The sequence below is a fragment of the Ursus maritimus genome, unplaced genomic scaffold, assembly GCF_017311325.1.
Source record: "Ursus maritimus isolate PB19 unplaced genomic scaffold, ASM1731132v1 scaffold_16, whole genome shotgun sequence".
NCBI lineage: Eukaryota > Metazoa > Chordata > Mammalia > Carnivora > Ursidae > Ursus > Ursus maritimus.
The window spans coordinates 62,708,502-62,736,107 of NW_024424008.1; the positions used below are offsets into that span (position 1 = coordinate 62,708,502).

At 45.0% G+C, this 27,606-nt stretch overlaps 1 protein-coding gene across 1 annotated transcript; it reads right to left on the reverse strand.

The window, feature by feature from the left end:
• Positions 1 to 954: 954 nt before the first annotated feature.
• BIRC2 (baculoviral IAP repeat containing 2) lies at positions 955 to 26,488 on the reverse strand. Its single transcript, XM_040631289.1, has 9 exons — positions 26,353 to 26,488; positions 23,395 to 25,505; positions 23,204 to 23,303; positions 19,691 to 19,769; positions 18,836 to 18,884; positions 3,782 to 4,024; positions 2,024 to 2,278; positions 1,723 to 1,764; positions 955 to 1,616 (listed from the first exon to the last, which is right to left on the reverse strand). Exons 2-9 carry the CDS (start codon positions 24,290 to 24,292, stop codon positions 1,423 to 1,425), a joined length of 1,860 nt encoding a protein of 619 aa, XP_040487223.1. The 5' UTR covers positions 24,293 to 25,505; positions 26,353 to 26,488; the 3' UTR covers positions 955 to 1,422.
• Positions 26,489 to 27,606: the final 1,118 nt, after the last annotated feature.

Below are 27,606 nucleotides of genomic sequence, written 5' to 3' on the forward strand. Positions count from 1 at the left end.
AGACATACCAGGGAGATCAGGACTTCAACATACGGATTTAGGGGCACAATTCAGCCCATAACCACAATGGACTCTCAATACAGAGTAGCTACCGAGCAAAAAGGAAAAGAAACATTTCTAAAATGATTTCATACCCTCTCTAAACTCCTTCTCGAACAGCAAGGAGAGCCCTCCCACCGACGCAAGGCCGTGGACCCACCAGTGCATCACCACCTCACGCTGCAAACAACAGCGAGATGAGGGCCTGGAGGATGGAGGATTTTCCCTCCTCCCCGGGCATCCTCTATGTAAAGGCACCTAAAGAAGTTATAGGATAAGAAGACACATGGAGTGTTTACTATCTGCTCTTTCCCTGGGCCTCAGAAATCTGCCGTGGACCCAGATCTCAGAAAGGATGGGGATGCTTGGGCCCAAGGGGGAGACACGGACCCCTGCCTGTGTCCACCTCTTCTTCCCACCAACATCCATGCAACAAAGCCATTACACTGTTTTTAATGTCAATGCAGATTTACCTGACTTAATTTTTAACATGGATTTTAATTATAATGCACAAAGCAACTAGACAGATATTCTCATCTTAAAAGAATTTCATAAATCACATTAAGAACTTTTTTTTTTTAAGATTTTGTTTACTTAAGAGAGAATGAGGGGTGAATCAAAGGGAGAGGGAGAAGCAGACTCACCGCCGAGCAGAGTCTGACACGGAGCTCCATCCCAGAACCCCAAGATCACAACCTGAGCCGAAGGCAGACGCTTCATCAACTGAGCCCCCCAGGCACCCCGCCCCAAAGAACACTAGTAATTTGTTTTATGAATTCCACTTTTATTTAACAGCTAACATCTGAGTGCTTACAATGGGACAGATACTACCGCACGTTAACTCATTTAACCCTGATAACCTATTAAGCCATGGAGTAAATACTTTTTAAGTCAGAGAAAAAAATGTCTGATGCAGCCTTTTTAAAGAATTTTATTAAGAGGTTTCTCACAAATTAGGGAAAAGCTTATTTACCAGTAAGAAAAAAGTCCTTATTTTAAAACACAAGTGGAAAAACACCAAAGAGAATCTGGCGCGGTAACTGTGGCAAACTCCGGCATTCCCGGTTCCAGCTCTTGTCAACTGCACACTCTCAGGTTGTACTCAAAGCTTCCAGAAAGAACACCAATCCCAGGCACTTCTGACGTGACACCTTGGGCCCCGAGGCTGCCCCGTAACCTCTCCCGTACTCGCACGTGCACACTAACACAGCTCGTCCAACACAACCCCCCTCATCTAAACAAAGATTAAATAGGACACAGGATACTAATGTTCTGAAGCAAGATCACTAGTAGCAAAGCAGAATACAACACAAATGTCCTCAAGAACCAGTAATTCATTTCCACTTCAGATGGCTTCAAATGTCAAGAATATTCTAAAGACTTTTATGAGAGAAAGGTACGAACGGTACCCTTAATTATCCCCCTGCAGATGGGGCATTTTCTCAGAGACGGGGCACATTCCTGGCACACGACCAGGTGCCCACAAGGAATGAAGACGATGGAGACTTCTCTGTCCATGCACACTTTACACGTCCTCTCCTCCTGCAGCCTTCGCAGCTGCTCCTCCAGCGACAGGCCTGGGAAGAACAACAAACTTCAGTGAAATTGTTTCTACTTTAACTCCCGTTAAAAAAAAAAGGGGGTAATACGTCCTGTTGGTCTTAAGTCTTCATTTTGTTTTACCTGAAACATCTTCTGTTGGAATATACTTCATGTTCTTGTCCACTGAAGAAAGAAAAACCACAGGAGGCGTTACTCTACCAAACATAAGACTGCTTCCCCCACTACTCGTGTTCTTGAACACCACGGACTAGCTACAGATCAGGGCTACGCAGTCACACCACGCGGGCACTGAGGAGATGCACCCGTCTAGAACCGGCTCAATGCACAGACCGGCGCTGGCTAACTGGGTCGATCTTGTTTGTCAAACATATGCATGAACACAATCCCACAGATTCCTGAAATAATTTTACCAAAAACTCACCAAATAAGTTTTTGTATAATGTAGAGTCGATTTCTTTCAAACAACTTTTGAAGATGTTGGCAGCAGCATTTCCTTTAACTAAAACGGTATCGATCAGCTCTCTTGCTTGCAAAGGTATCTGTGTTTTTTGTTTAATGATATCGTGTTCCTGTTTATTAATTACATTGGCCTTTAAAAGGTTATCCAGGATAGGAAGCACACAAGTCAACTGTTGAAAGAGAGCCATTCTATTCCTCCGAATTAAAGACAAATCATCTTCATTTACAAAAGAAAAAAGAAAAAATCCATTAGATTTTAAAGGGCTCCGCGTATACACACATAGTCCCTCACAACCTATCCGGCAAGCAATTTAGGCCCTAAATAAATCAGAGCTTGAACTTCGGGAAGATTTAGCTAAGGCATATCGTACAGTCCACACAACGCACAGGGCCTGTCTTTGTCATTTCTTCAAGTGGAGGTATTTACAGGTCTTCGAACCCTGCTGTTCCCATGGAATTAATAATACTGATTTCTATTTGCATCCTATCACTTTCGTACGAACTCCCTATTTGATACCGGAGATCCTGTCAGTTAAAGACGGCAGGTACGACTACTTCTCATGTGCAACCACGGAGGAAAAAACCTCCAAGAGCAAGCGACCTCCCCCACGTCAGAGCCAGTCTCCTGGAGGATGTTCCTCTCACCCCGGGCTGCAGAAGCACGGCCGCAGCGCGCTCAAGTGTCACCTGTCCCACAAGGACACGCCCAGGTCCCCAGGCCAGCCCCGCCACTCCTTATGTGCCCTGGGCCCTGTCACTCCCACGCCCATCTACTTCACAAACAACGTCTCCGTGTGCTTGGCACTACGCTAAGTGTCTTGGTGTCAACTTCCCATTTAATTCCCAGAGAACTCCATGCAATTCCTACTATGGTCTGTTTCGCAGAATCACAACCTGCTTTCTGACAGAGCCAGGGTTTCAGTGCAACTGTCTCAACTTAGCAATCAGACTTCCCCGCTCCTCTCCATGAACGCAAGAGGCTCTCTTAAACCACTCCTAGCATCACTCAGCAGCGTCACCAGAAAGTGTCTTCGACCCACACCCCCACTCAGCACTGGGCAGCCTTCACCTGTGCGGCCGCTCTGTGTGGGGACGCCGCAGCTCGCCCATGAGCCCCAGGAGCAAGCGCCACGGGGGTGACGGGCACGGATCCGACACGGGCATGCGTGCTCCATGCGTGTTTGTCAAAGGCGTGACTACTCAACACGCAGAGCGTCCCCTGCGTGAGCAGCACAGTCAGCTCCCTGATCAGCTCCCCACTGTCTCTGGGCCGGACAGGGGCTTCTGGAGCCCCAGCACCTCCCCATCAGGTGTGTATTTTGCAGAAGGACCACTGAGCAAGGATCGGGGAGTCCAATACCATGGTAAGAATAGGATTTCAAGGAAATTTTTTCAAAAAATTGAAATAAGACCTGCATTCAACTTTAAAAGCTTCCTTCCTCAAACAATTTAAATTTGTTATTTATGAGGAAGGAAAGCCATCTACTTCAAGATCTTATGCTAAAATCCTCTGACTGGCAGCACTCACAGATCTTACTGAAACAGAAAGCTCTTCTAAGGACACTGTTCTCAGCACGGCCCACCGCGCGGAAGGGGGCACCACCGGAGACGACCGGTGGCTGCTGCCGGCAGGTAGCAGACAGACACCAGCGCTCTGTGACGGGTCACCCAGTCCTCCGAGCCTCACAGAGAAGGGCGGGCGACCAACATTCCCAAGTACCTGATGCCATCTCTTCAGCTTGTCGTTCCTTCTCTTCTTCTCGGGTCTCATCTTCAGCATTAAGGAGCGCTAACACGATATCGTTGACGGTTCTGTAGTTCTCCCCGGTGGTCAGGATCTTACTCTGCACCGTCTGCCTCACCAGGCTTCTACTGAAGCCCATCTCCAGGGCGGCCGTCACCACGGGGGTGTTCATCATGACGGCGTCTTCCGAAGAACTTTCTCCAGGTCCAAAATGGACAACTATTTGAAAAGACATGTACCAAAGCTAAATTCCACAAATGTCAAAACACAGAGAAAAATCATGACCACGGCACAACTTTACTCTCATGCTGCTCACACCCTGGTAGTCACATGAGCTTTACACACCAATTACCTGCAATTCCAACAAAAGTGTGAACACGGAGAATCAAGACAGTGCAACAACATGCGATACTGTTTTAAGTATCACTTTCCACGCTACACCTTGGAACCTACTTAATGAGAGACTCTTTAAGGACAGGGCTTAGGAACCCATGTCTTGTTTAAATTCCTGAAATGATTCTGATGTACAGTCATTTTGGGGAACCAATACGCTCTAGGACTGTAGGTTTGCCCCAGGAAAGCAGGGGAAATCAACCAGGACTTCACGAAAGCTGGGATCAGAGTTTGCACTTGAAGGATCTACAGGCAGATGGATGAGTCAGAGGGAGTAACACAGACGGGAAGGAGAGTGAAGCGGACGATCAGTTCACACAAAATACACCTAACGATGCAGTAAAACAGCGTGGCTGAAGAAGTAGTCACGTGATTCGCAATCACAACAGATGCTCTGAAGAAAAGAAAGCAGTGTGAGGTGATTAAATGAACGAGGCAGGACGAGGACCACGGACACAGGGTCATCAGGGAAACGTTTTCCGGGAACAGGGTCATGCTGACCAATACCGAAATTCTCGGTGGAAATTACAAAGACGTCATCCTTCAAGACGCTGGACTGCCCTCTGCTGGAGAAGTGTTCTAATAAACATGACTTCAGCACAGCCACTGGCACTCTGCTCACGGCTCAAACACACACGCAGGCCTGTGGGGAGAGGCAACACTACCCCAAACCCGTCAATGCTAAGGAGTTACGGGAATACCTGAAAGAAATCTTCTAGGAAAGAAGAACAGCAAGCATAAAAGCCCTAATCGAGACAAAATCTTGACGTTCAAGAACTAGAAAGCAGGGACACCTGGGGGGCTCAGTGGGTTAAGCGTCTGCCTTTGGCTCAGGTCATGATCTCAGGGGTCCTGGGACCGAGTCCCACATCGCGCTCCCTGCTCAGCGAGGAGTCTGTTTCTCCCTCTCCTGCTCCCCCTGCTCGTGCTCTGTCAAATAAATATTTTTAAAAGCCTTAAAAAAAAAAAAAAAAACAACTAGAAAGTGGTGAGCAGCAGAAAGGAGGGTGACCCCCAGATCGTGCAGAGCCTCGCCAGTTTATCTTTCACTCTAGGGGTGCTAGAATGTTCTGCAGGCATTTGAAGTGAAGAATGATAAAACCTGGTTTGTGTTTTCAGAAGATGATTCAGGCAGCTCTGTGATAAACGTTCATGAGATGGAACGAAGGGACCGGCCAGGTCATCACGAAGATGGTGATGGCAGTGAGGACTGGGCGGACAGTGTCCTGTGGAAACAGAGACACGCACAAAGATGCGGGGCATGTCAGGAAGGCGGGGATAAAAGGACATCCGACGGATGAAATACGCCAAGTAAAGACAGGAGCTGGGATGACGCCTGACTTGAGTCAACTTTCTGGCCTCAGCAGGTAGGTGCCATTAACTGAGATGGGGAAGACCAGGCAAGTAAATCTAAGGGATCAAAGACAGGAGAAAAGGCCTGCTCTGAGCGTGTCACCTCTGAAACACCCATTATAATCAAGTAGAGATTTAAACATGTAGTTGCACGTGCCAGCCTGGAGCTCAGGAAATGAAGAAATAAATTTGGTCCAAGTGTTGAGAAGTAGTCCATCATTTATGGTTTCAAAAAGGAGCCACCAAAGGAGACTGTTCATGATTAACCAGAGAAACAGAGGAAAACCAAGAATGTGGTGTCCAGGAAGCCAAGTGAAGGTGTCTTAAGATGGATGCAGGAGAGTCATGTCAGCAAGACTACCAAAAAAGACGTCCCCCTCTTGCACTGTGACTCAACAGTAATTTGGAATCCACCTGCAAACAACGGTGCTGTTGTGAAAGCTTTGAGATCCAGGCAGAAGATTATGAAACCCGAGTGAAGTCCGATACCAAGGAGAACTGTTGTGACAAGACAGGCCTGCACCCAGAGGCTGACTCGTAAACCCCAGGCCTGGCACAAACCCATGAACAGCTCCATACCCTCAGGACCTGGCTACAGGCCCGTTTAGCTTGATCCTGTCACCAGCACCCTACACAAAAGAACGAGGACAACCCAGGCCTACTCGTGCTTTGGCACACAGACGTACAGACCTCAGTTCCAGCTGCAGACACAGAAATTGCCTGTGAACTGGATCCCGCCATAGTCCAGGAGCCACTGGAGGTGAATCCACCACACTCGATCAGAATGTAGAATCGGAGGGACCCACCTATCCCAGCCTCAATCTACAAACAGTCCTGCTAGCACAGGGGCCCAGCAGGAGACACTGCTCAGTGCACATCTGGAGCTCCTGAAAGCACTTAGCCTCAGGCCACAGCAACACAACCAGCACCAGGACCCAGGGAGGGACACTCCTGTCTGCACCTCCTGCAACAGCCGAAGCCTCTCCACACACCATCAGGAAGCAGTCCTGCCCACCAAAGCACCTGGCAGGAGACATGCCCACGTGCGCCTCCAGAGCCAGGTCTGCAGGCCTCAGTCTTGGCTGTAGAACCAACCACAGCCCTTGGGCTCAGTGCTGGCCCCTCTCAGCCATGGCCCACGGCCTACGCTGCTAACCAAGGGACCCATCAATGACCAGAAAGGAGCCCTTCCATGGACCTAGACGGAGCCACACCCATCTGCATATCTGGTGACAGTCCTGCCGTCTTGAGGCCCCAACTCTGGACCCTGCAGCAGACTCATACCCCAACATCCTGTAGAACACTGTACTGGAGACAGTACCATCCAGCAAGGGACCAAAGTCCACACCAGCCTCAGCTGCTGGTAACAAGCCTCCCACCACAGACCAAGCAACAGCCTCAAAACTGGGCCCAGCCAGGTATCAGCCAAGGGTGCTGACAGGGAAAGGGTATCTGCCAAAACCAGTCTGTAAAGACTAGGAGAGATGTTTCTTTCAAAGGCACAAACACCAACGAAAGGCTACTTATATCACGCAAAACAGGCACTAGGACAACACCAAAGGAAACCAAGAAAGGCCCAGTAATTTACCCCAAAGAAATGGGAGCTCTACAATCTGCCTAACACACTAAATATCAGCATCTTATACTCAACAAAATTCAAGAGAACAAAGGTAGAAGAGTAAAAATAGTAATACATTTCAGAAGTTTAATAAAGTAACAGAAACCACAAAAAAGAACCAAAAAGAAATCCTGGAGCCGAAGAATACAGTAACAGAACTGGAAAACTGAGTCGCGAGCTTCAAGAACTGACCTGACCATGCAGAACAAAGAATCAGAAAACTCGAAGGGAGATTATCTGAAATCAGCCAGTTATAGGAACAGAAAAAAGAATGGAAGAGTAAAGAAAGCCTATGTGAGTTATGAAACACCGCCAAACAAATGAACAGCCACATCGTAGGAGTCCCAGAGGAGAAAAGGGGCAGAAAGCTTATTTAAAGATGTAACAGCTGTGGGGTGCCTGGGTGGCTCAGTCGTTAAGCGTCTGCCTTCAGCTCAGGGCGTGATCCCGGAGTTCTGGAAGCCTGCTTCTTCCTCTCCTACTCCCCCTGCTTGTGTTCCCTCTCTCACTGGCTGTGTGTCTCTCTCTGTCAAATAAATAAAATCTTTAAAAAAAACAACCAAAAAAAGACATAACAGCTGAAAACTTCCCAAATCATGGGAAAGATTTTCCGGTTCTGTTACTGTATTCTCCAGCAACAGTAAAATCAAAGAACCACAAGCATGACCAATCCTAACATTATTCTCAAATGTGTAACAGTCAAAATGTGAAAAGACGGAGATAAAGAGAGAACTTTGAAAACAGCAAGGAAATAACGTCTGCTCCGGTACAAGGGACACCCTCTGGCTGTCCACACACTGCTCCGCAGAGACCGTGCAGGCCGGCTGACAGAAAACAAAACCACACTGACAATGAAGGCAAAGCCGTCTTTCAGAAATGGAAAAAAAAAAAAAAAAAAAAAAAGACATTCCAGAAAACCGAAGCTGAAGGAGTTACTCAACATTAAAGCAGCCCTACAAGCAGTGCTCACAGGTTACCTGCAAGCGGAAATGGACACCTGCAGCAACACGGAAACACACGCAAGCATACAATTTCCTGGTAAAGGTAAATACGGAGTCGAATCCAGAACACCCTCTACTATGCCTGCACCTCTAGCGTCCCAGCTAAAACACAGTAACGAGAACAACTAGAGCTGAAGTAACTTGTCGATGGATCCATATCAGAGGCAGGACATCAACAGTGCCACGTGTGCGGTGAGGTAAGCTGTCGCCAGCGTGAAGCACATGACTCCATCACTTCAGATGTTTAAGGTGAACGTCACGGTGAGCACAAAGACAAAACCTCGAGGAGATGCACCGGATGTAACGGAAAGGACTTAAAGCGCGCTGCTTCAGAAAGTCAGTCAGAGAGGGTTACAGCGTAAGAGGAGGAAATGAACAAAGGAACTGGAAAAAAAAAAATGGTAGTAAGTCTTCAGAGGACCAGTAATTACTTTAAAACGTAAACAGACTATGTCCTCTAATCAAAAGACACAGAATGGCTAAATATACTTAAAGAAACGAAACCAAACAATATGCCTACAAGAGACTCTCTGGCAGGCTGAAAAGTGAAGGGACGGAAGAAGATACTCCACGCAGATGGCAGCCGAAGGAGATGACGAGTGGCTACCTAACAAGTCAGACTTGTCAAAAATCAGTGCGAAGAGACAGAGAAGGTCAGTATGTGGGGACAGAAGGGTCAGCTCATCGCGAGGACACAACAGATGCATAATGTGTGCTCCCAACACTGCAGCACCTGAATATTTAAGGGGCGCTTGGGGGACCCCGTCAGTGAAGCCAACTCTTGGTTTCAGCTCAGGTCGTGGTCTCAGGGTCATGAGATCGAGCCCCACGTCAGGCTCTGCGCTCAGCACAGAATCTGCTTGAGATTCTCTCTCTCTCTTAAATAAATAAAATTTTAAATAAATATATATTTAAAGCAAATATTAACAAAACTAAAGCAAGAAAAAGAGACGAATACATACAAGCAAGGGCTTCAACAGCCCACTTTCAACGCCAGCCAGAGCACCAGACACAAGGTTCACAGGGCAAGCACAGAGCTGAAAACCACGGCACCAAGCGGGCCTCATGCAACCGCACAGAACACACATGCTTCTCAAGCTCTCATGGGACAGTCCTCGGGACAGAGCCCAGCTTCCTAACAAACCGGAAACACTGAAGTCACACCTAGTACCTTTTCCACCTCAGTGGCATAAAACTGGGGATCAGTAACAGGAAGGAAACTAACAAACTCACAAACACAGGGGAATTAAACAACACACTCCTGAACAGCCAAGGAGCAGAAAGGACATTAGTAAGAAACCAGCAAATACTTGAGACAGACAAAAACACAACATATCCAAGCTAAGGGGGTGCAGCAAAAGCAGTTCTGCGAGGGAAGTTTTCAGCAATAAATAGCTAAATTAAGAACAATGAATGCCCTCTGGGGTGCCTGGGTGGCACAGCTGGGTAAGCATCCAACTCTTGGATTTGGCTCAGGTCATGACCTCAGGGTCCTGGGATCAAGCCCCAATCAGGCTCCTTGCTCAGCAGAGACACTGCTTGAGATTCTCTCTCCCTCTCCCCCGCCCCATGAGCTCACGCACACGCTCTCTAAAATAAGTAAATCTTTAAAAAAGAGAAAAAGAAAGAAATGACAGCTCTCAAAAACAAAAAAACAAAAAACAAACAAAAAAGCTTAACTTTATACGTCCACAATACAAAAAAATAAGGTGAGGGGAGATGGGGGAAACACGTGAAGGGGATTAAGAGTACACTTATCTCGATGAGAACTGAGTAATATATGGAATCATTATATCATATACCTGAAATTAATATAACACAGTATATATTAACTACCCTAGATTTTTAAGAAAACTCACTAGTTTAAAAATAAAAAACAAACTAAGCCGATGGTAAGCAGAAGCAAGAAAATATTAAAGATCAGAGCAGAAATAAATGCCACAGAAATTGTAAAAACAAAAGGAAAAATCAATGGCACTAACAGTTGGTTTTTTTTAAAAGATAAACAAAACGGACAACCCCCTAGCTAGACCAACCTAGAAGAGAGGACTCCTACAAAATTACAGACATCAGGGGCGCCTGGGTGGCTCAGCCGTTAAGCATCTGCCTTCGGCTCAGGGCGTGATCCCGAGGTCCTGGGATCGAGTCCCACATCGGGCTCCCTGCTCCGCTGGGAGCCTGCTTCTTCCTCTCCCGCTCCCCCTGCTTGTGTTCCCTCTCTCACTGGCTGTCTCCCTCTCTGTCAAAAATAAATAAAATCTTAAAAAAAAAATTAGACATTACAAATGATGCACCAAATATGCAGAAGATCCTAAGAGACTACTTGAACAATTACACACAAAGAAACTAGACGATATACATGAAACAGATAAATTCCTAGAAACCTACAACTTAACCAAGACTGAATCAGGTAAAAATAAAATATCTGAACACAGCAATAACATATATGATAACAAAAGCAGTAATCAAAAATCTCACAAGAAAATCCAATGATTTCACTGATGAATTCTACCGAAGATTTTAAAAAGAATTAACACCAACCCTTCTTAAACTCTTTCCAAATACTGCAGAGAAGGAAACAATCCCAAAATCATTTCATGCAGCCAGCATCACCCTGATACTAAAGACAGACAAGGACATTACCTGGAAACAAACTTCAGGCCAATATATATCCTTGATGAACACAGACATGAAATTGGGGGCAGGGACAGCTAAAACGGTGCTGGAGCAGGGGACCTCAGGCTCACCTCGTCCCTTGAACTCAGCTAGATACGTATCAAATCATCCTAAATATCCCAGAAATCACTCTGATGACTGAGAGAACATACACCACAACTAAAGAGAGAGAAGAAGCCACACTGAAGAAGGTAGGAAGTGTGGAGACGTGGTCTGGGGGAGAAATGGATCGCAGGGGCTGCGGAGGGGAGGGAGCCCTGGTTACAAAGAAGGGGGAGAGAGGGGAGCACACAAGAAAACGCACAAGAATGTTTCCCCAAAGCCACTGTCTGGGAAAACGACAGGGGCTGAATTTCTTGAGTTCTTGCAACCAGCCAGGATTAAAGCCTGGAGTTTTCAGGGTCAGCGGGCTGGGCAGGGCTACAGCCTGGAGGGCGCTGCCCTACCGCTGGAGAGAAGACAGGCAAATAACCCGGAGACGGACAGCGTCTCCAGCGTGGAAACAGTGATCTGAAAAACCTGAAATATACCTGGGGCACACAGGGGGTAGAGTATTCGCTCTTCTTGGAGAGGTAGCGTTCAGACAGACGCCTCTCTGGGTACAAAGGAGCCCGCTGGCCCCATTTCCCTCCCCGCCCCTCAGCATAAACACGGAGCCACCTGCAGTAAACAGAGCAGTGCCCACACCGGCTGCCAAACCTGCTTACACCAGGTTCCACACCCCTGTGCTCTGCCGGGAAGGCCCTTCTCAGGCAGGCTTGCCTCAGTCCCAGAGAGGCAAGCCCCTTCCCCAGAAGACAAACAGAAACCCCTGCCCACATGTCTCCCAATCAGGGAGTCCTGCAAGGCCTCAGTTCTGGTGGAGTTGGTGTCAGGTCTCATTTCACAAACAGAGCAGAGCACACCTTGTTAAAACTCGCCACTTTCAGGCCAGGTACCAAACACTGTCCACAGCAGGCAAGGAGAGCCTCTGCAGACCACCTGCCCAAAGGGCAGAGCAGCCAAACCACAGCAGCAGGGGGCATGCCACACACACCTGAGACACTCCCTGAAGCTCCAGATCCTGGGCACTCCAGAACCTCTTCTTCATAAGGCCATTATTTTCAGGAGCAGGAGACATAACAGGCTTTTGTAACACACAAAAGAAGGCAGAGACTTAGACAAAATGCCAAAATGAAGGAATTTCTCCCAAATCAGAGAACAAGACAAGCCATGGCCAGAGATCTAAGTGAAACAGAAAGAAGTAACATGCCTGATGGAGAATTTAAAGCAACAATCGTAAGGATACTACTGGCTGGGTTTGAGAAGTGAATGGAAGACTTCAGGGAGGCCCTTACTGCAGAGATAAGAGAATAACACAGAATCAGTGAGAGATGAAAAATGCAATAACTGATCATGGAAACAGGCCTGACGCAAAGAACAGCAGGCTGCAACGTCAGGAATGAATTAGTGACCCAGAAGACAGAGTAATGGAAGATAATGATGCTGAACAAAAGAGGAAGAAAGAATTACGGAACACCAGAACACATGTGGGGACATCAGTGACTCTGCTGAACATCATAATGTGGGTATGACAGGAGTCCCACAAGAAGAAGAGAAAGGGGGGCAGAAGGTTTATGTGAGGAAATAATAGCAGAAAATGTACCTAATCTGCGGAAGGAAACGGACATCCAGATCCAGGAGGCACAGAAAATTCCCATCAAAAGCAGGCCCACACCAAGATACACTGCAGGAAATGCTGCAGACCACACTGACAAAGACAGTCTTAAAATCAACAAGACAAAAGAAGTCCTTAACTTACAAGGGAAGAAGCGGTAAGACCAGCTGCAGCTCTCCCCACAGCCACCTGGCAGGCCAGCAGGGAGGGGCATGATGTATTCAACACACTGAATGGGAAAGTGCAGCCAAGAATACCCCACCCAGCAAGGCTGTCTTTCAGAACGGAAGGAGAGAAGAAGAGTTTCCCAAACAATACTAAAGGAGGTCATGATCATAAACCAGCCCTGCAAGAAATACTACTAAAGGCGACTATGAGTGGAAAGGAAAGATTAAAATGACAAAGACAAGAAAAGAACAGAGAAAATCTCCAGAAACAATTACAAAACAAGTAATAAAATGCACCAAATTCAAATCTATCAATAATTACTCTGCATGTAAACAGACTAAATGCTCCGATCAAAAGACATATGGTGTCGGGATGGATTAAAAAAAAAAACAAGACCCATCTATGTGTTGCCTACCAAAGACACATTTTAGACCTAGACACCACCAAACTGAAAATGCGGAGATGGAGAACCATCGACCACACAAATGGACGTCAGAAGAAAGCTGGAGAAGCAATACTTGTATCAGACAAACCAGATTCTAAACCAAAGACTGTAACGAGAGATGAAGAAGGTCACTACTATATCATCATTAAGGGGTCTCTCCAACAAGAGGATCTAACAATCGTAAATATTTATACCCCCAACTTGGGAACACCCAAATACATAAAACAATTAAAAACCAAAAAACTCACTGATAATAATATAGTAAAAATAGGAGCTTTAACATCCCACTCACATCAATGGACAGATCAAGCAGAAAATCAACAAGGAAACAATGGCTTTGAATGATACACTGAACCAGATGGACTCACAGATACTCAGAGCATTTCATCCTAAAGCAGAATACACATTCTTCTCAAGTACACATGGGACATTCTCCAAAACAGGTCACATACAGGGTCACAAATCAGGCCTCAACAAGTACAAAAAGACGGGGTGCCTGGGTGGCATAGCGGTTAAGCATCTGCCTTCGGCTCAGGGCGTGATCCCGGCGTTCTGGGATCGAGCCCCACATCAGGCTCCTCCGCTATGAGCCTGCTTCTTCCTCTCCCACTCCTCCTGCTTGTGTTCCCTCTCTCGCTGGCTGTCTCTATCTCTGCCAAATAAATAAATAAAATCTTTAAAAAAAAAAAAAAAAAGTACAAAAAGACTGAGATCATACCATGCATATTATCATACCACAACACTATGAAACTTGAAGTCAACCACAAGAAAAAATTTGGAAAGACCACAAATACATGGACGTTAGACAACATGCTACTAAGGAATGAATGGGTCAACCAGGAAATCAAAGAAATAAAAGACTACATGGAAACAAATGAAAATGAATACACAATGGTCCAAAACCTTTGGGCTGCAGCAAAGGCGGTCCTAAGAGGGAAGTCTGTAACAATACAGGCCTACCTCATGAAGCAAGAAAGGACTCAAATACACAACCTAACCTTACACCTAAAGGAGCTGCGGCTAGAATAATAAGAAGTCTAAAGCCAACAGGAGGGAAATAAAGATTAGAGCAGAAATAGAGGATAAAGGAAAAAAACAAAACAAAAAAAACAAAAAACAAAAAACACACAATAGAACAGATCAATAAAACCGAGAGCAGATTCTTTGAAAGATTTAATAAAATTGGTAAACCCCTAGCCAGACTTAAAAGAGAAGGACCCAAATAAATAAAATCACCAATGAAAGAAATCACACCACCACAGAAATACAAGCAATTCTAAGAAAATATCACGAAAAACTATATGCCAACAAACTGGACAACCTGGAAGAAATGGGTATATCCTAGAAACACATAAATTACCAAAACTAAAACAGGAAGAAATAAGAAATTTGACCAGACCCATAACCAGCAAAGAAATTGAATCAGCAATCAAAAATCCCCTAAACAAACAAGAGTCCAGGGCCGGATGGCTTCCCAGGGGAATTCTCCCAAACATTTAAAGAAAAGTGAGTACCTATTTTTCTCAACTACTCCAAAAAACTAGAAAAGGAAGGAAAATTTCCAAATTCATTCTATGAGGCCAATATTACCCTGATACCAAAAACAAAGACCCCACCAAAAAAGAAAACTACAGGCCAATATCCCTGATGAACATGGATGCAAACATTCTCAACAAGATACTAGCACATCAAATCCAACAGTACATTGACTCACTCACCACCATCAAGTGGGGTTTACTCCTGGGCTGCAAGAGTGGCTCAATATTCGCAAATCAATCAGTGTGATACTGAAGAGAAAGGATAAGATCCATGTGATCACTCTAACAGATGCAGAAAAGCACCTGACAACGTACATCATTCATGATAAAAACCCTCAGCAAAGGGTTAGAGGGACATACCTCAACACCGTAAAGGCCATGTATGAAAAACCCACAGCTAGTGTCATCCTCATTGAGGAAAAACTGAGAGCTTTTCCCCCAAGGTCAAGAACAAGACAGGGATGTCCACTCTCACCACTACTATTTAACACAGAACTGGAAGTCTTAGCCTCAGCAGGAGACAACAGAAGGAAATAAAAGGCATCCAAACCAGCAAGGAAGAAGTCAGACTTTAACTACTTGCAGATGACATGATGCTCTATGTAGAAAACCTGAAAGACTCCGCCAAAAACCTGCGAGAACAGATATAAAAATCAATATACAGAAATCTGTTGCATTTTCATACATCATAATGAAGCAGAAAGAGAAATCAAGGAACTGATCCCATTTACAACTGTACCAAAAATTGTAAGATACCTAGGAATAAACCTAACCAAAGAGGTAAAGGATCTGTACTCTAGAAACTACAGGGCACTTATGAAAGAAATTGAGGAAGAGGGGAGCCTGGATGGCTCAGTCGCTTAAGCATCTGCCTTTGGCTCAGGTCATGATCCCAGGGTCCTGGGATCGAGCCCCGCCATCGGGCTCCCTGCTCGGCGGGAAGCCTGCTTCTCCCTCTCACACTCCCCTTGCTTGTGTTCCCCTCTCGCTCTCTCTGTCAAATAAATAAATAAATAAATAATCTTAAAAAAGAAAAAAAAAAAGAAATGGAGGAAGACACAAAGAGATGGAAAGACACTCCACGCTCATGGACTGGAAGAACAGACATTGTTAAAATGGCTATGCTGCCCAGAGCAATTCATACATTCAATGCAATCCCTATCAAAATGCCACCAGCATTTTTCTCAGAGCTGAAACAAACAATCCTAAATTTTGTGTGGAACCAGAAAAGACCCCGAATCACCAGGGGAATTGTTGTAAAAGAAAAACAAAGCTGGGGGCATCACAATGCCGGATTTCGAGCTGTACTACAAAGCTGGGATCACCAAGACAGCATGGTGCTGGCACAAAAACAGACACACAGACCAATGGAACAGAACAGAGAACCCAGAAATAGACCCTTGGCTCTATGGTCAACTAATCTTCGACAAAGCAGGAAAGAATATACAATGGAAAAAAGATGGTCTCTTCAACAAATGGTGTTGAGAAAATTGGACAGCCACATGAAGAACAAAACTGGACCATTCCCTTACACCATACACAAAAATAGACTCAAAATGGATGAAAGACCTAAATATGAGACAGGACTCCATCAAAATCCTAGAGGAGAAAGAGGAGAACACAGGCAGCAACCTCACTGACAGGAGCCATAGCAACTTCTTGCTAGACATGTCTCCAGAAGCAAGGAAAACAGAAGCAAAAATGAACTTTTGGGACTTCATCAAGATAAAAAGCTTCTGCACAGTGAAGGAAACAGTCAACAAAACTAAAAGGCAACCTTCAAAATGGGAGAAGATATTTACAAATGACTTATGTGAGAAAGGGCTAGGATCCAGAATCTATGAAGAACTTATCAAACTCAACTCTCAAAAAATCAATAACCCAACTAAACAATGGGCAGAAGACATGAATAACATTTTCCCAAAGACATCCAGATGGCCAACAGATACATCAAAAGATGTTCAACATCCCTCATCGTCAAGGAAATACAAATCAGAACCACAATGAGACACCACCTCATGCCTGTCAGGATGGCCGGAATCGACAACACAAGAAACAAGTGTTGGCCAGGACGGAGAGAAAGGGGAACTCGTACACTCTTGGTGGACACGTGAAGTAACGCAGCCACTGTGGAAAATAGTACGGAGATTCCTCAAAACATTAAAAAATAGAACCTCCCAGGGCACCTGAGCTGCTCAGTCAGTTGAGTGTCTGACTCTCAGCTGCGGCTCGGGTCATGATCTCAGAGTCGTGAGATGGAGTTGTGTCAGGCTGTGCTCAGGAGTCTCCTGGAGAGTCTCTGCCTCTCCCTCTGTACCTCCTGCCACTTGAGAACGCACGCTCTCTAAAATAAATTTTAAATTTTTTTAAAAAGGAAAAAAATAGAACTTCCCTATGATCCAGCAATCCCACTTCTGTGTATTTATCAGAAGGAAACGAAATCACTTTCTGAAAGATTTATCGGCACTCCCATGTTCCCTGTAGCATGATTCACAGCAGCCAATACATGAGAACAACCTCTCGGTGTTCATCAGCAGATCCGAATAAAGAAAACATGGTAATATGTCAGAATATTATTTACCCATAAAAAAGAAGGAAACCCTGCCTGTTGCAATAACACGATGGACTTTATCAGATGAGTAAGTTCTGAGAATCTAATACAGTGTACTGGCTACAGATGACAATATTGCATTACACACTTGGAAGTTACTAAAAGAGCAAATCTTAAATACTCTTACCACACAAAAACCTAAAATTATGTGAGGTGACCGGGGTGTCCATCTTAAAGCGGTGACCGTGTAGCAATGTGCGTGTGTCCGTCATGCCACCTCTTACCTTCAATTGACAGTGTCACACGTGAATTCTATCCCAATACAGCTAGGGGCGAAAGGGATGAAGCACTCAACTGTTTCGAATGCTGGTAACAGGTCAAGCAGTGGATTAACTAAGATGGTGGTTCTTGGTGACCCTGACAAGAGCAGTTTTCAGCAGAGTAAGTTCAAGAAAGAATGGAAAAAAGAGAGTAAGCACAGATAAATCTTTCTACACATTTGGTCGTAAAGGGAAGCGGACAAGCTAGACAACAGCAGCTAGAAGATGACACGGGCTCAAGGAAGGGTCTTCTTAGGACCGGTTACGGTACCTTAGGTTCGTATGCTGAAATATATATTCTGGAGATTGAAAACTGACGCCAGGAGACAGAAGGGGAAGAGCACTGCCAAGGCGAAGTTCTTACCCTGGCAGCAGGCTGGAGACTCAGATGACAAAGGACAAGAAAAGCTGGCATTAGTTCCTTCATGAAAAGAACAGGAAACGCGAGTGGTATGGATACATCTCAGACTGGTGGCTTTGCTGGGAGGAAATGGGAGCAGTTCTCTTTTGATTGTGTTTATTTCCTCAGTGACGCAAGATTATGAGCCGCAAGTAAGTTAGAGAAAAGAGCGTAGAAACTTCCAAAGAGAGAAAGTGACAGTCACTGTATCAGGGAGCTGCACAGGGTGGCAGCGCGGCCCACAGAAAACTATGGTTATAAATTTAAAGCAACAGCTGTCAGCCCTGTTATCTTTTCCACCTCTATACACAGGAAGTAGTTACCATGTCAAATACCAAATCCAAATCCTCAACAACCCTCCTGAGTCATCTGAGTCATGGTATATGCCAGGAAAGGGTACACTGTTATCTTCATTATCTTCAGTATCTAAATGACATACATTAACTAAATGCCAGATGTGGCCAAAACTAAGTTCTAACCAGATCTATTTCCTATCCTTGCATTAAAATACTACACACCTAACGAATAACTAATACCTAGCCCAATTGTTAAATCATCCGTCAACTGGCCCTTTCCAAACATACTGGCATACAGCAAACTGTCCTCTTCGGAGGGCTTACTGTTCATACTTCTCATGTGGCACTCTCTGCGCTCTCTGTGATAGTTATTTCTCTTCTGCATATGTCCTGTTTCCTCAGTTGGAAGGTGAGCACTTGAAGAACAAAGATTAGTATACTTGCTAGAATGCTATAAAAATGTCATGAGTCTTAGTAGATACATAATAGTTATTAGTTAACTTCCCAGCACTTTTTCCTATGTCCTCAGGAATCAAATCCTCTGTTTATATACTTTTGTGCTTAACATTCTTATAAAAATTCCCATTCTACATTTGAAATATTTTCATACATACTTGGTGGATCAGCATTTTCATCTCCAGGAGTATCTGATGTTGACAAAAGCTATGAAACAGGAGAAAAATTAAAAGGTAAAAATCTCAATCTTAAACAGAGCAACACTAAGATAAGTTTACCTTAAGTAACATACATACTCTCCTGAAAACTAGGTAATGTATATACTTACTTTGCTCTGTTCTACCGTAATCATCATAAAAATCCCCTTAAACTTTACCTACTTCGAAATTAGAGCTCAAATATTTCTTTAGTTTCAGGGAAGGAGAAAAAATATTAATGGTTCCTCCTTCCATTTAAAAGCTATTTCAGCTGGATCACTCTCAGAGGCTCCTAACTCCTAACAAGTTGCTTTTATTTGTTTTTCTGGAAAAGATGGAAGAGACATTACATATCCTCCTCCAATCCCACCACAGATTTGCCAGGGGGAGACTGAGTGATTTTTCAGAAGCCTAAAAGGAAGAAAATCTTTTTTTTTTTTTAAAGATGTATTTATTTAGAGAGAGCAAGTGAGCACAAGCAGGGGGAGGGGTGGAGGGAGAGAGAGAATCTCAAGCACACTCCCACTGAACGTGGAGCCCAACACGGGGTTTGACCCCAGGACCCTGAGATCAGGACCGGAGCCGAAACCACAAGTCGGATGCTCAAACGACTGAGCCTCCCGGTGCCCCTAAAGATTTTTTAAAAGCCTTGAACAAGCAAGGTGGTTACAAAAATAAAAATTAAAGGTGTCATTAATTGGACATAAAGCAATTAACCATACTTAGTAAGAAAACAGATGTAAATATTCTTCCTGATATTCTTTGTCATTGTCATTTAGGAGAATTCAGCGTTGCCAAATATAAAAACTTACTCACCTGCTCAAGAAGGTGAGGGTATCGAGCTTGAATCTCATCAACAAAGTCCTGCCCTTTCATGCGTATCAAGAACTCACACCTACAATAGCAGATGAAAATTACTTTTAGAAAGTGTTTTGTACCAAAAAAAAAAATATAACCTGATCTTCTAGAAAAGTAGCTTTCAAACTCTGATTGTGTCCTCAGTATAAACATTTTACGGCACAACCTTGTGCACATACATATGGAGCAGGAAAAAAATCCTCGTAAAACACTACTAACTCTTACTACGTGTTGATGCATTCTGGCATTTTCTATTTAATCACATTAACGAATAACAATAAAAGGGTTTAGACCTCAAAAGAGCACAACCTAAGACTTGAAAAATGCTGTTCTGGACAACTGACGTTTGGGGACTCACATAGTTTCAGCAGCTGTAATTAATATTCCTAAAACGTGATCTTTCACAACATAACAACTGCTTATCTTTCTTGGGGGGGTCCCCTCTTCCACTACCATTGAAGCACAAATCCTCCTTCCAAAACATAGAGAAATATTTTCGTCTATATGCAATATGACAGTGTTTCCCAAACACTTGTTCACAAACCCCTAGAGCTGCTCAAAGGCACCAGTAAGCTCACCTACGAGGTACTTCCATTTTATCCCTTCAGTGTCTCAATAAGCTGAACAGCTCAGCACCGACCCGCAAAAGCAACGAGCCCCCACCTGCACCATGCTGTGCGCAAAAACTCACGAAGAACGTCACCAGATGTTAACCCTAAGACAATGCAACTTCTAGAAGACAGCAGAAAATGGTTTTGTCCTTAGGTCAGTTAAGATTTCTTAGCTAAGAGACCAAAAGCATAACCCATACAAAGTAAAACTGATAAAATGACATCCTCAAAAGCCACTGCTGAAACAATGAAAAGACAAGCCACAATCTGAAAGTGGGCAAAACACACCTATTAAAGAACTTGTACCCAGAACGTATTAGGAACTCTCAAAACTCAGTAATTAAAAAAAAAAAAAAAAAACTTTAAAATGGGCAAAAGATTTCGACACTTTACCAAAGAAGCTATGTAGAAAGCAAATGAGCAGTTCACCATCATTCATCATTAAGGAAACTAATTAAAAGCGCAGAGAAGTATCCTGCCACACCTCCTGGGATGGCTACACTAAACTGACAATCCCAACGACAGCTAGGGACGGGGTCACCGGGAGACCTCACAGACTGACGGCTGATCTACAACTGCACAGCCCCTTAAGAAAACAACATGGCAGTTCTTAGGAAGTGAAAGCTTGCCACACAACCCACCAATCCCACGCCTAGCTAGTCTAGCTAGTCGCCCAAGCCAAAGGAAAACACCTGCCACAAATGTTTACTATGTTTACAGTGCCTTTGTTGCTTATCGCTCCAAGCTGGAACAACCCAGGCGCCCTTCTGCTGACGGGCTAGAATCCGCAGAGCTCACGGAAGCACGCTCACAACTACAGTTTGTTGCGGAGATAAACCAGCTAGTTCTCACGATGCTCTCAGTAAACATGCAGTTTTAAATTATCTTTACTCTGGGACCGATTAACTTACATTCATTATGATTAAAGCAGCAAGTACAACGAGCCCTGGCCTATAGATCCCCCTCCTCTAAGTTCAGTTAAGGACAGAGACTGTCCTCATCACTGCTACGTCCTCCAGCCGGCACTCAAATATGTGACAAGTGAACTGTTAGAGACACAGATAACAATTACCCGTTCTGGTCTTCCATCTACTAAGATCAGAGGTTACCCACAATTGAAATTTGCTGTTCCTGAAATGTTTACACAGAGCACCCTAAGTCTTTTCCCCTTATTTAACCATCTAAAACAAAACACAAATTCAGGAAATAAACCAAGGTTTTGTTCTGTTTTGTTTTATAAAGGACAAAATGCAGTAAGTAATTCAAACACCAGAACTGGAAAGCTATTTTTGTCTTTTTAATACTGTTATTAAATTTCAAATTTTACGTACACAGTCCCATAGAGCCAAGCATAATTAAGTCACTGAAAATTCTGACAAAGTACATTTTTCCCTAAATAATATAAACAAAATATGTCACTTTTGAAAGTTAGAAAGCCAAATCTTACCTTGCTGTATTATGAATACTGAAGACAAAATTTTAAAACCCAACTTTTGACAATGTACTGATCCATAATAAAATACTTCAAGTTTATCTTTATATAAAAAAAATGACAAAAGGATGTTTTAATTTCCTGAAGGGGGTCAAGAGATTCCTCATCATTATGAAAGGCACTCACAGGTCAAAACACTGTCCTGTATGTACGACCCCACTGATGGGAGGTGCCCAGTCAGATTCGGAGAGACAGAAAGGAGAACTGTGGCTGCAGGGGCTGGGGGGACGGGGATGGAGAGTTCGTGTGATGAGTACGAGCTTGGGAAGATGAGAGAGTCTGGTGGTAATGATGGAGGAACAATGGGAACGTACTTAATGTCACAGAGCTACACACTTAAAAATGGTTAAAATGGTAAATTTTGTTATGTATTTTTTACAATTTTTAAAAAATTATCTAGTCCAACGCCATTATACTGATAAGGACAGAGTTTCAAATGGGTCACATAACTTGTCCAAGTTCACATAGCTCCTCAAAAATGAAGAATTTCTAATTCTATTTCCATAAACAATACTGCCTCTCAATTCTTTGTAGGCTACAGTAGAAAAAAGGACATACTGCTAGAGACAGAGTGACTAAGATATCACAAGATCTTATCACAAAATAAAACAGAAAAAAATAATTTACAATTACAGACTTAATCAGCTTTCATTATATTCATTTTTGTATTTGCCTTCTTCAGGATCATTTTATTATCCTTTTCTCTTACTTTTTCTCCAACATATGTTCTTTCATGCTATTTTACACATCTTTGTAATCCTTAAGATTTCTTAAAAGCAAAAATGGGAACCCTACAGATAAAACGCATGGCCATAATTGTAGATGAGTCCTCAAGAATAAGTTAAATTAGGGGCACCTGGGTGGCTCAGTCTGTTAGGCATCTGACTCCCAATCAGGTCATGATCTCAGGGTCCTGGGATCAAGCCCAAGATCAAGCCCGGAATCAAGTCGGCTTGTCTCCCCCACTCCCCCCACAACGCCCCTTACCCTGCTAGCGCGCTCTCTCCCTCTCTCTCAAATAAATAAATCTTTAAAAAAAAAAATAGCAAGTTAAATTATATCCTGAATACATAGCTTACAAAAGAAAAGAGAACATTCTAAAACATTTTTATCAAAATGACTATTAAAATTCAGTATATTTTAATTAAGTAATCTCTACATCCACCGTGTGATTTGATGGTCCCCAGACTAGGAGTCAGAGGCTCCTCCCACTGAGCCAGCCACAGGCCCCAGATCTCGTGTTTGAGAAGACCAATTCCCCAACAGCAAAAAAGCAGCTTTGCTATATTGAAATGTAAACATAAATCCTGCAAACACACCTACTTCTTGCAAGCAGTTTTCTGTAGAAATACCTTTCAAAATAATTACCTTGGAAACCACTTGGCGTGCTCCACCCACGGGTCGTCTCCAGACTCCCAACACCTTAAGCCACCATCACAACAAAAGCATTTGACATCATCATTGCGACCTGAAGAAAACAGACTGACCTTAAACACACGTCCTAATACGTAAAACAAAGTGAGCTTGATAAAACATACAACCACATATTAGTTTCTTACCCACGTAATAGAAACCAGCACTTGCAAGCTGCTCGGGCCGAACTGGTACACTAGACGGCCAGTACATAAATGTTCTCAGCCGAGCTGCATGTGTCTGCATGCTCAAGTTGGAAATGCTAAACCTCAGCGTCTCCAGAGAATTTTCCAGAAATGGGCAGTTGGGAAAATGTCTGCGGTGTTCTGACATCGCATCATCCTTTGGTTCCCAGTTACTCAGGGTCCCACCGCAGGCAAAGCAGGCTACCTTGTCTCCAGGTCCTATATAATAAAAGCCGGCTCTTGCCAGGTCTGATGGTGACAAAAAGGTTAACGGCCACATGTGGTAAGTAAGAAATCTGGCTTCTTCAGTACTCATTGCATAACTGTAGGGGTTAGTCCTCAATGGGGAGAAGTCTTCAACTGCTCTAGGATTAACAGGGTTTGGTGCAAGGTTGGAATGAGAACCACTGAATGAGCCACCATGTTCCAAACTGGGAGATAATGAATGTGTAAAACTGTTTCTCATTGGAGAAGTATTCTTAAAGGTGGAATCCCGGCTAGTAAGAGTAACCAGACTGTGAATAAAACTACAGCTAGGATAGAGCTGTTTGTGTTTTTCAACAGGATTGTCTCCAGGTTTCCAGTTGTCCAGCATCAGGCCACAACAGAAGCATTTGACCTTGTCATTCACACCCGTGTAGTAAAAACCAGCCCGGGCCAGACTCCGCTCTGAGACGGGAACGCCAGTGGGGAACGTTGAGTATGTAGACATTCTATAGAGTTCACAAGAGAAGTCATATTTTATTTTTTGTTTGTTGCCAATTGTCTGATTTGATAAGATCGTGCTATCTTCCATGGTACTCTTAATTCTCTGACATGAAGAACCTGGGATAAGTCTTTGGGAAGTAGTTTTGTGCATGAGTGATTTTACTTTTTAATAGCTAAAAACCTGCATATGAAATTTCTATCTTCACATGAAATTAGTTTTTTACCATGTAAAAGAATCAAACAACAGGCTCCTACTTATGTAAAATTCACTACACCTTCTTCATGGGATTTCAGCCTGAGTTTACACTCAGGTGGGATGCGTATCTGCCCTAAATTACCAAGATATCACCTAGTACTGTTTCAGATTAACCCTTAAGTAACTCAAGGGCTAACTGCTCATTATTTGGTGTAATACTAACATAAAGACCTGAAATTGGCAGACTTACTGAAATATGTTAAAACTGCTTCATTTTTCGAGGAGGTTGATATTCCCCAAATTCTAAATTATAGGGTACCTAAATTATCCCTTCAATATGCTTTTAGTTACAAGCTACAAAGCCTGTTTATCAAGCCAATTACTGATTATGCTACAAATGGAAAAAACTATATGCAGGTTTCTTTCAAGCCCTTTAATATGGTATTTTTAAAAATCTTGTTTCGTTCTAGCAAACAAGAATTAAAGTCTTTATATGGTCATATTATCTAAAGGCTAGTTTCACACAGGTGATCACTACAGTATTTACTTAAGTGGGTGGTACTAGCTTCAGTAACAACTTTTGGGGATATCAACACCCACAAGCTTTGCTGAACCCACACCTGTTCTAGTGTGTATGATGTCAAACAGATCTTGCTTAAAGCTAAACTCTTCCACCTTTGTTAAATATTGTCTGTATTTGTTTCCATTTTCTGCAGCATCATGGTTTGTCTTTCTTCCTCACTCTGCATACCAATTATACTTGATCAACTGAAGGTATTTTCTCCATAAACTATTTAACCATAAAATTTCCACAACAGGAACTTAACACTGCATTTAAAAATTAAATAGCCTATCTTTAAAAATCATGTATCTAAATCACTCATTTTGTAAACATAAATCAACTTATCACGATACAGCAACTTCCTAGTGTTATCACATATGCATGATATAAACAAAACTGTTTATGCACAAAATATCAATAATTAACCCTACTAGCCTTCTTTCTGAAAACCCTTGCTATTTTAAAACTATAATCATACACAAAATTACACTCCACAAAATTCAAGCTATATCCCTTTATAAGGTTTCTGGTTCTCCATAATGGGATTTATTACTGCCGGGGAAAGAAATGAGGGGAGAAAAAAGTAGACTCGTCAGGGCTGTTAATCTGAAAAGAAGAAGAAGAAAAAAAAAAGCTATTTCAGAAAAGTGTATTTTCATGGTAAGAGAATTCAGACTTTTCAATGTATTCAGTACAGTCTAAAAATGATTTACACTTTAGATAACACACCGTAAGTCCAGAAATTTGTCACCAAAATTTTCTAAATGGAAAAATTCTTAATTAAAATAAATGCAACATACGCCCAGTAGCACTAGGTGTGTTTTTTAAAAACGTCCAACTCCGAAGACAGACGGACACGTCCACACAGGCAGCTACTTCGCTCCTGGCCTCCCCTCTCCCGGCGACAAGGTCTAGCAGCTAAAGGAAAACCCCTGGGCCGCCGTGAGCGGTGGAACGGAGAGCCTGCGCTCCAACCAGCACGCACGGCGGCCATCAAGCAGGAACGCTGCGTCTTAATGTCAAGTCTGTCCAGGGCCAGGGAAGTGACCAGGAGAGAAATGCATCACGAAGTCACTAACATAAACCCCTAGACTGTGCGGAGAGGCCGGCGCGCACACCCAACAGCACGAGCGGCCCCGGGCTCGGAGACACCGCAGCCTGGCGGACAGGGCTCCCCCGACCCCCTCCCCGCGCCCGGGACCCGGCTGCACGCCCCGCGGGGACGCCGCCAAAGCTCGTTCCGGCCCCCCCACCGCTCGGCCCTGAAACCTGCCGCAGCCCGCGAGTCCCAGGGCCAGGGCTCCCCGCGGACAGAGAAGCGTCCGCGAGCGGGGAGAGCCCGCCGCCCGCCGCGCCCCTGCCCCTGCGCCCGGCCGAGGGGCCGCGGCCTCCCTCCGTCCCTCCCCGCCCGGATGGCGCCCCCAACCCGCGCCCGCACCGGGGCCGCACTCACCGCGGGGCCGGGGCAGCACACGAGGAAACGGCGCGACGGCCGGCGGCCTCCGTGAATCCGAACGGCGGCTGCCTCCGGAGATGCGGCCGGCCGGCTCGGCTCCGGCGTCCCCAGCCCCGCCCAGGCGGAGCACGCGCTGACGCACGCTGACGTCACCGCCGCGCCAAGGCGCCAAGAGTTTGCGTCAGAGAGCGGCCGGACGCGCCTTCTTCGGCGGGCGGTAGCCCGCCAGTAGCCGGCCCTGCGGCCGTGTTTCTCCGTTCGCGCCTCACACCCTCTTGAGGCGCCGTGGCCCGCGCCGAGCCGCGGGGTCGGACCGTCGGGCAGCCGGCGGAATCCCTGCGGCGCGGCGTCGGCGTCTGCACCGTGGCGCCTGCGCGTGAGGATGGCGCCGGCCCGGTGGCGGCCGGACGCTAATTAAAGTTTAATTACAGTCTGGACTTTGTAATGTCTTGGGAGTGATCGCTCAGTGTGTGTTCTGTGTTTAGCCTGCCGGCTTCCGTCCTGCGGACGCGGAGCGGGCTGTGCGCCGCGCGGTTGAGCCGCAGAGCCGGCCGCGGGTTCGCTGTCGGCGCCGCGGTGTCCTCTCGGGGACTCCGGGGGCACATTCCCATCACGTCCCGACGGCAGGCCGCTTGGGGCGGCAGCCAGGGGAATTCCGGGAGCCCGAGCCGTTTCCCGTCGCGTCCCCTCCGCACAGCCGCGCGGCTCGGCCTCCGACACCGAGGCTCGGCGTCCGCGGCGGCTGGGGGCAGGGCCGCGGCTCCCGTGACTCAACACTTCCGAACCTGCACGCATGCGCTCTCCGGGCCGTTCTCGGAAAGCCGCGGCGCCTTCCGTGTAGACGTGGGGAAACACGCTGCGAGAGTTGTTCGTTCTGAAGGCAGGGCTGGTTCTCCTTTTCAGTTCTTGTCCTGACCGGAGAAGTCAGATCACGAGTGGACTTCCGCATAGGGAAGATTTCACACTGCAGAAACGCGACGCCTTAAGGACTTCTCCCAAAAAGTATGCGGTAACGTTCAGGTACAAGAAACACCGCTGTTTCACGTTCAGTCTTGTGTAACCTCGTGGTTTGGTGTTAATTATTCAGTTTGTCTTCTTCGTATTTCCAGCGTGGAGTTGCTGGTGATTTTTAAACATAGGACGTATATTTCCGCGGAGGTTGCCATTCTAATACTTTCACATTTATGTAGAAAATACAGGATCCGAGACAATTTTGAGGAAGAATAGGATTGAAGGGACTTGTGCACCAGA

Bases quoted from the DNA above. Each gene is read 5' to 3' on its own strand.
- BIRC2 (XM_040631289.1), bottom strand. From the start codon at position 24,292: ATGCACAAAACTACTTCCCAAAGACTTATCCCAGGTTCTTCATGTCAG. The intron at 2,279-3,781 runs GTACTTGGGAAT...TTGTAAATGAAG, and splicing joins AGCTGAAGAGATGGCATCAG to ATGATTTGTCTTTAATTCGG. The intron at 1,617-1,722 runs GTAAAACAAAAT...TGTTCTTCCCAG, and splicing joins TCCAACAGAAGATGTTTCAG to GCCTGTCGCTGGAGGAGCAG.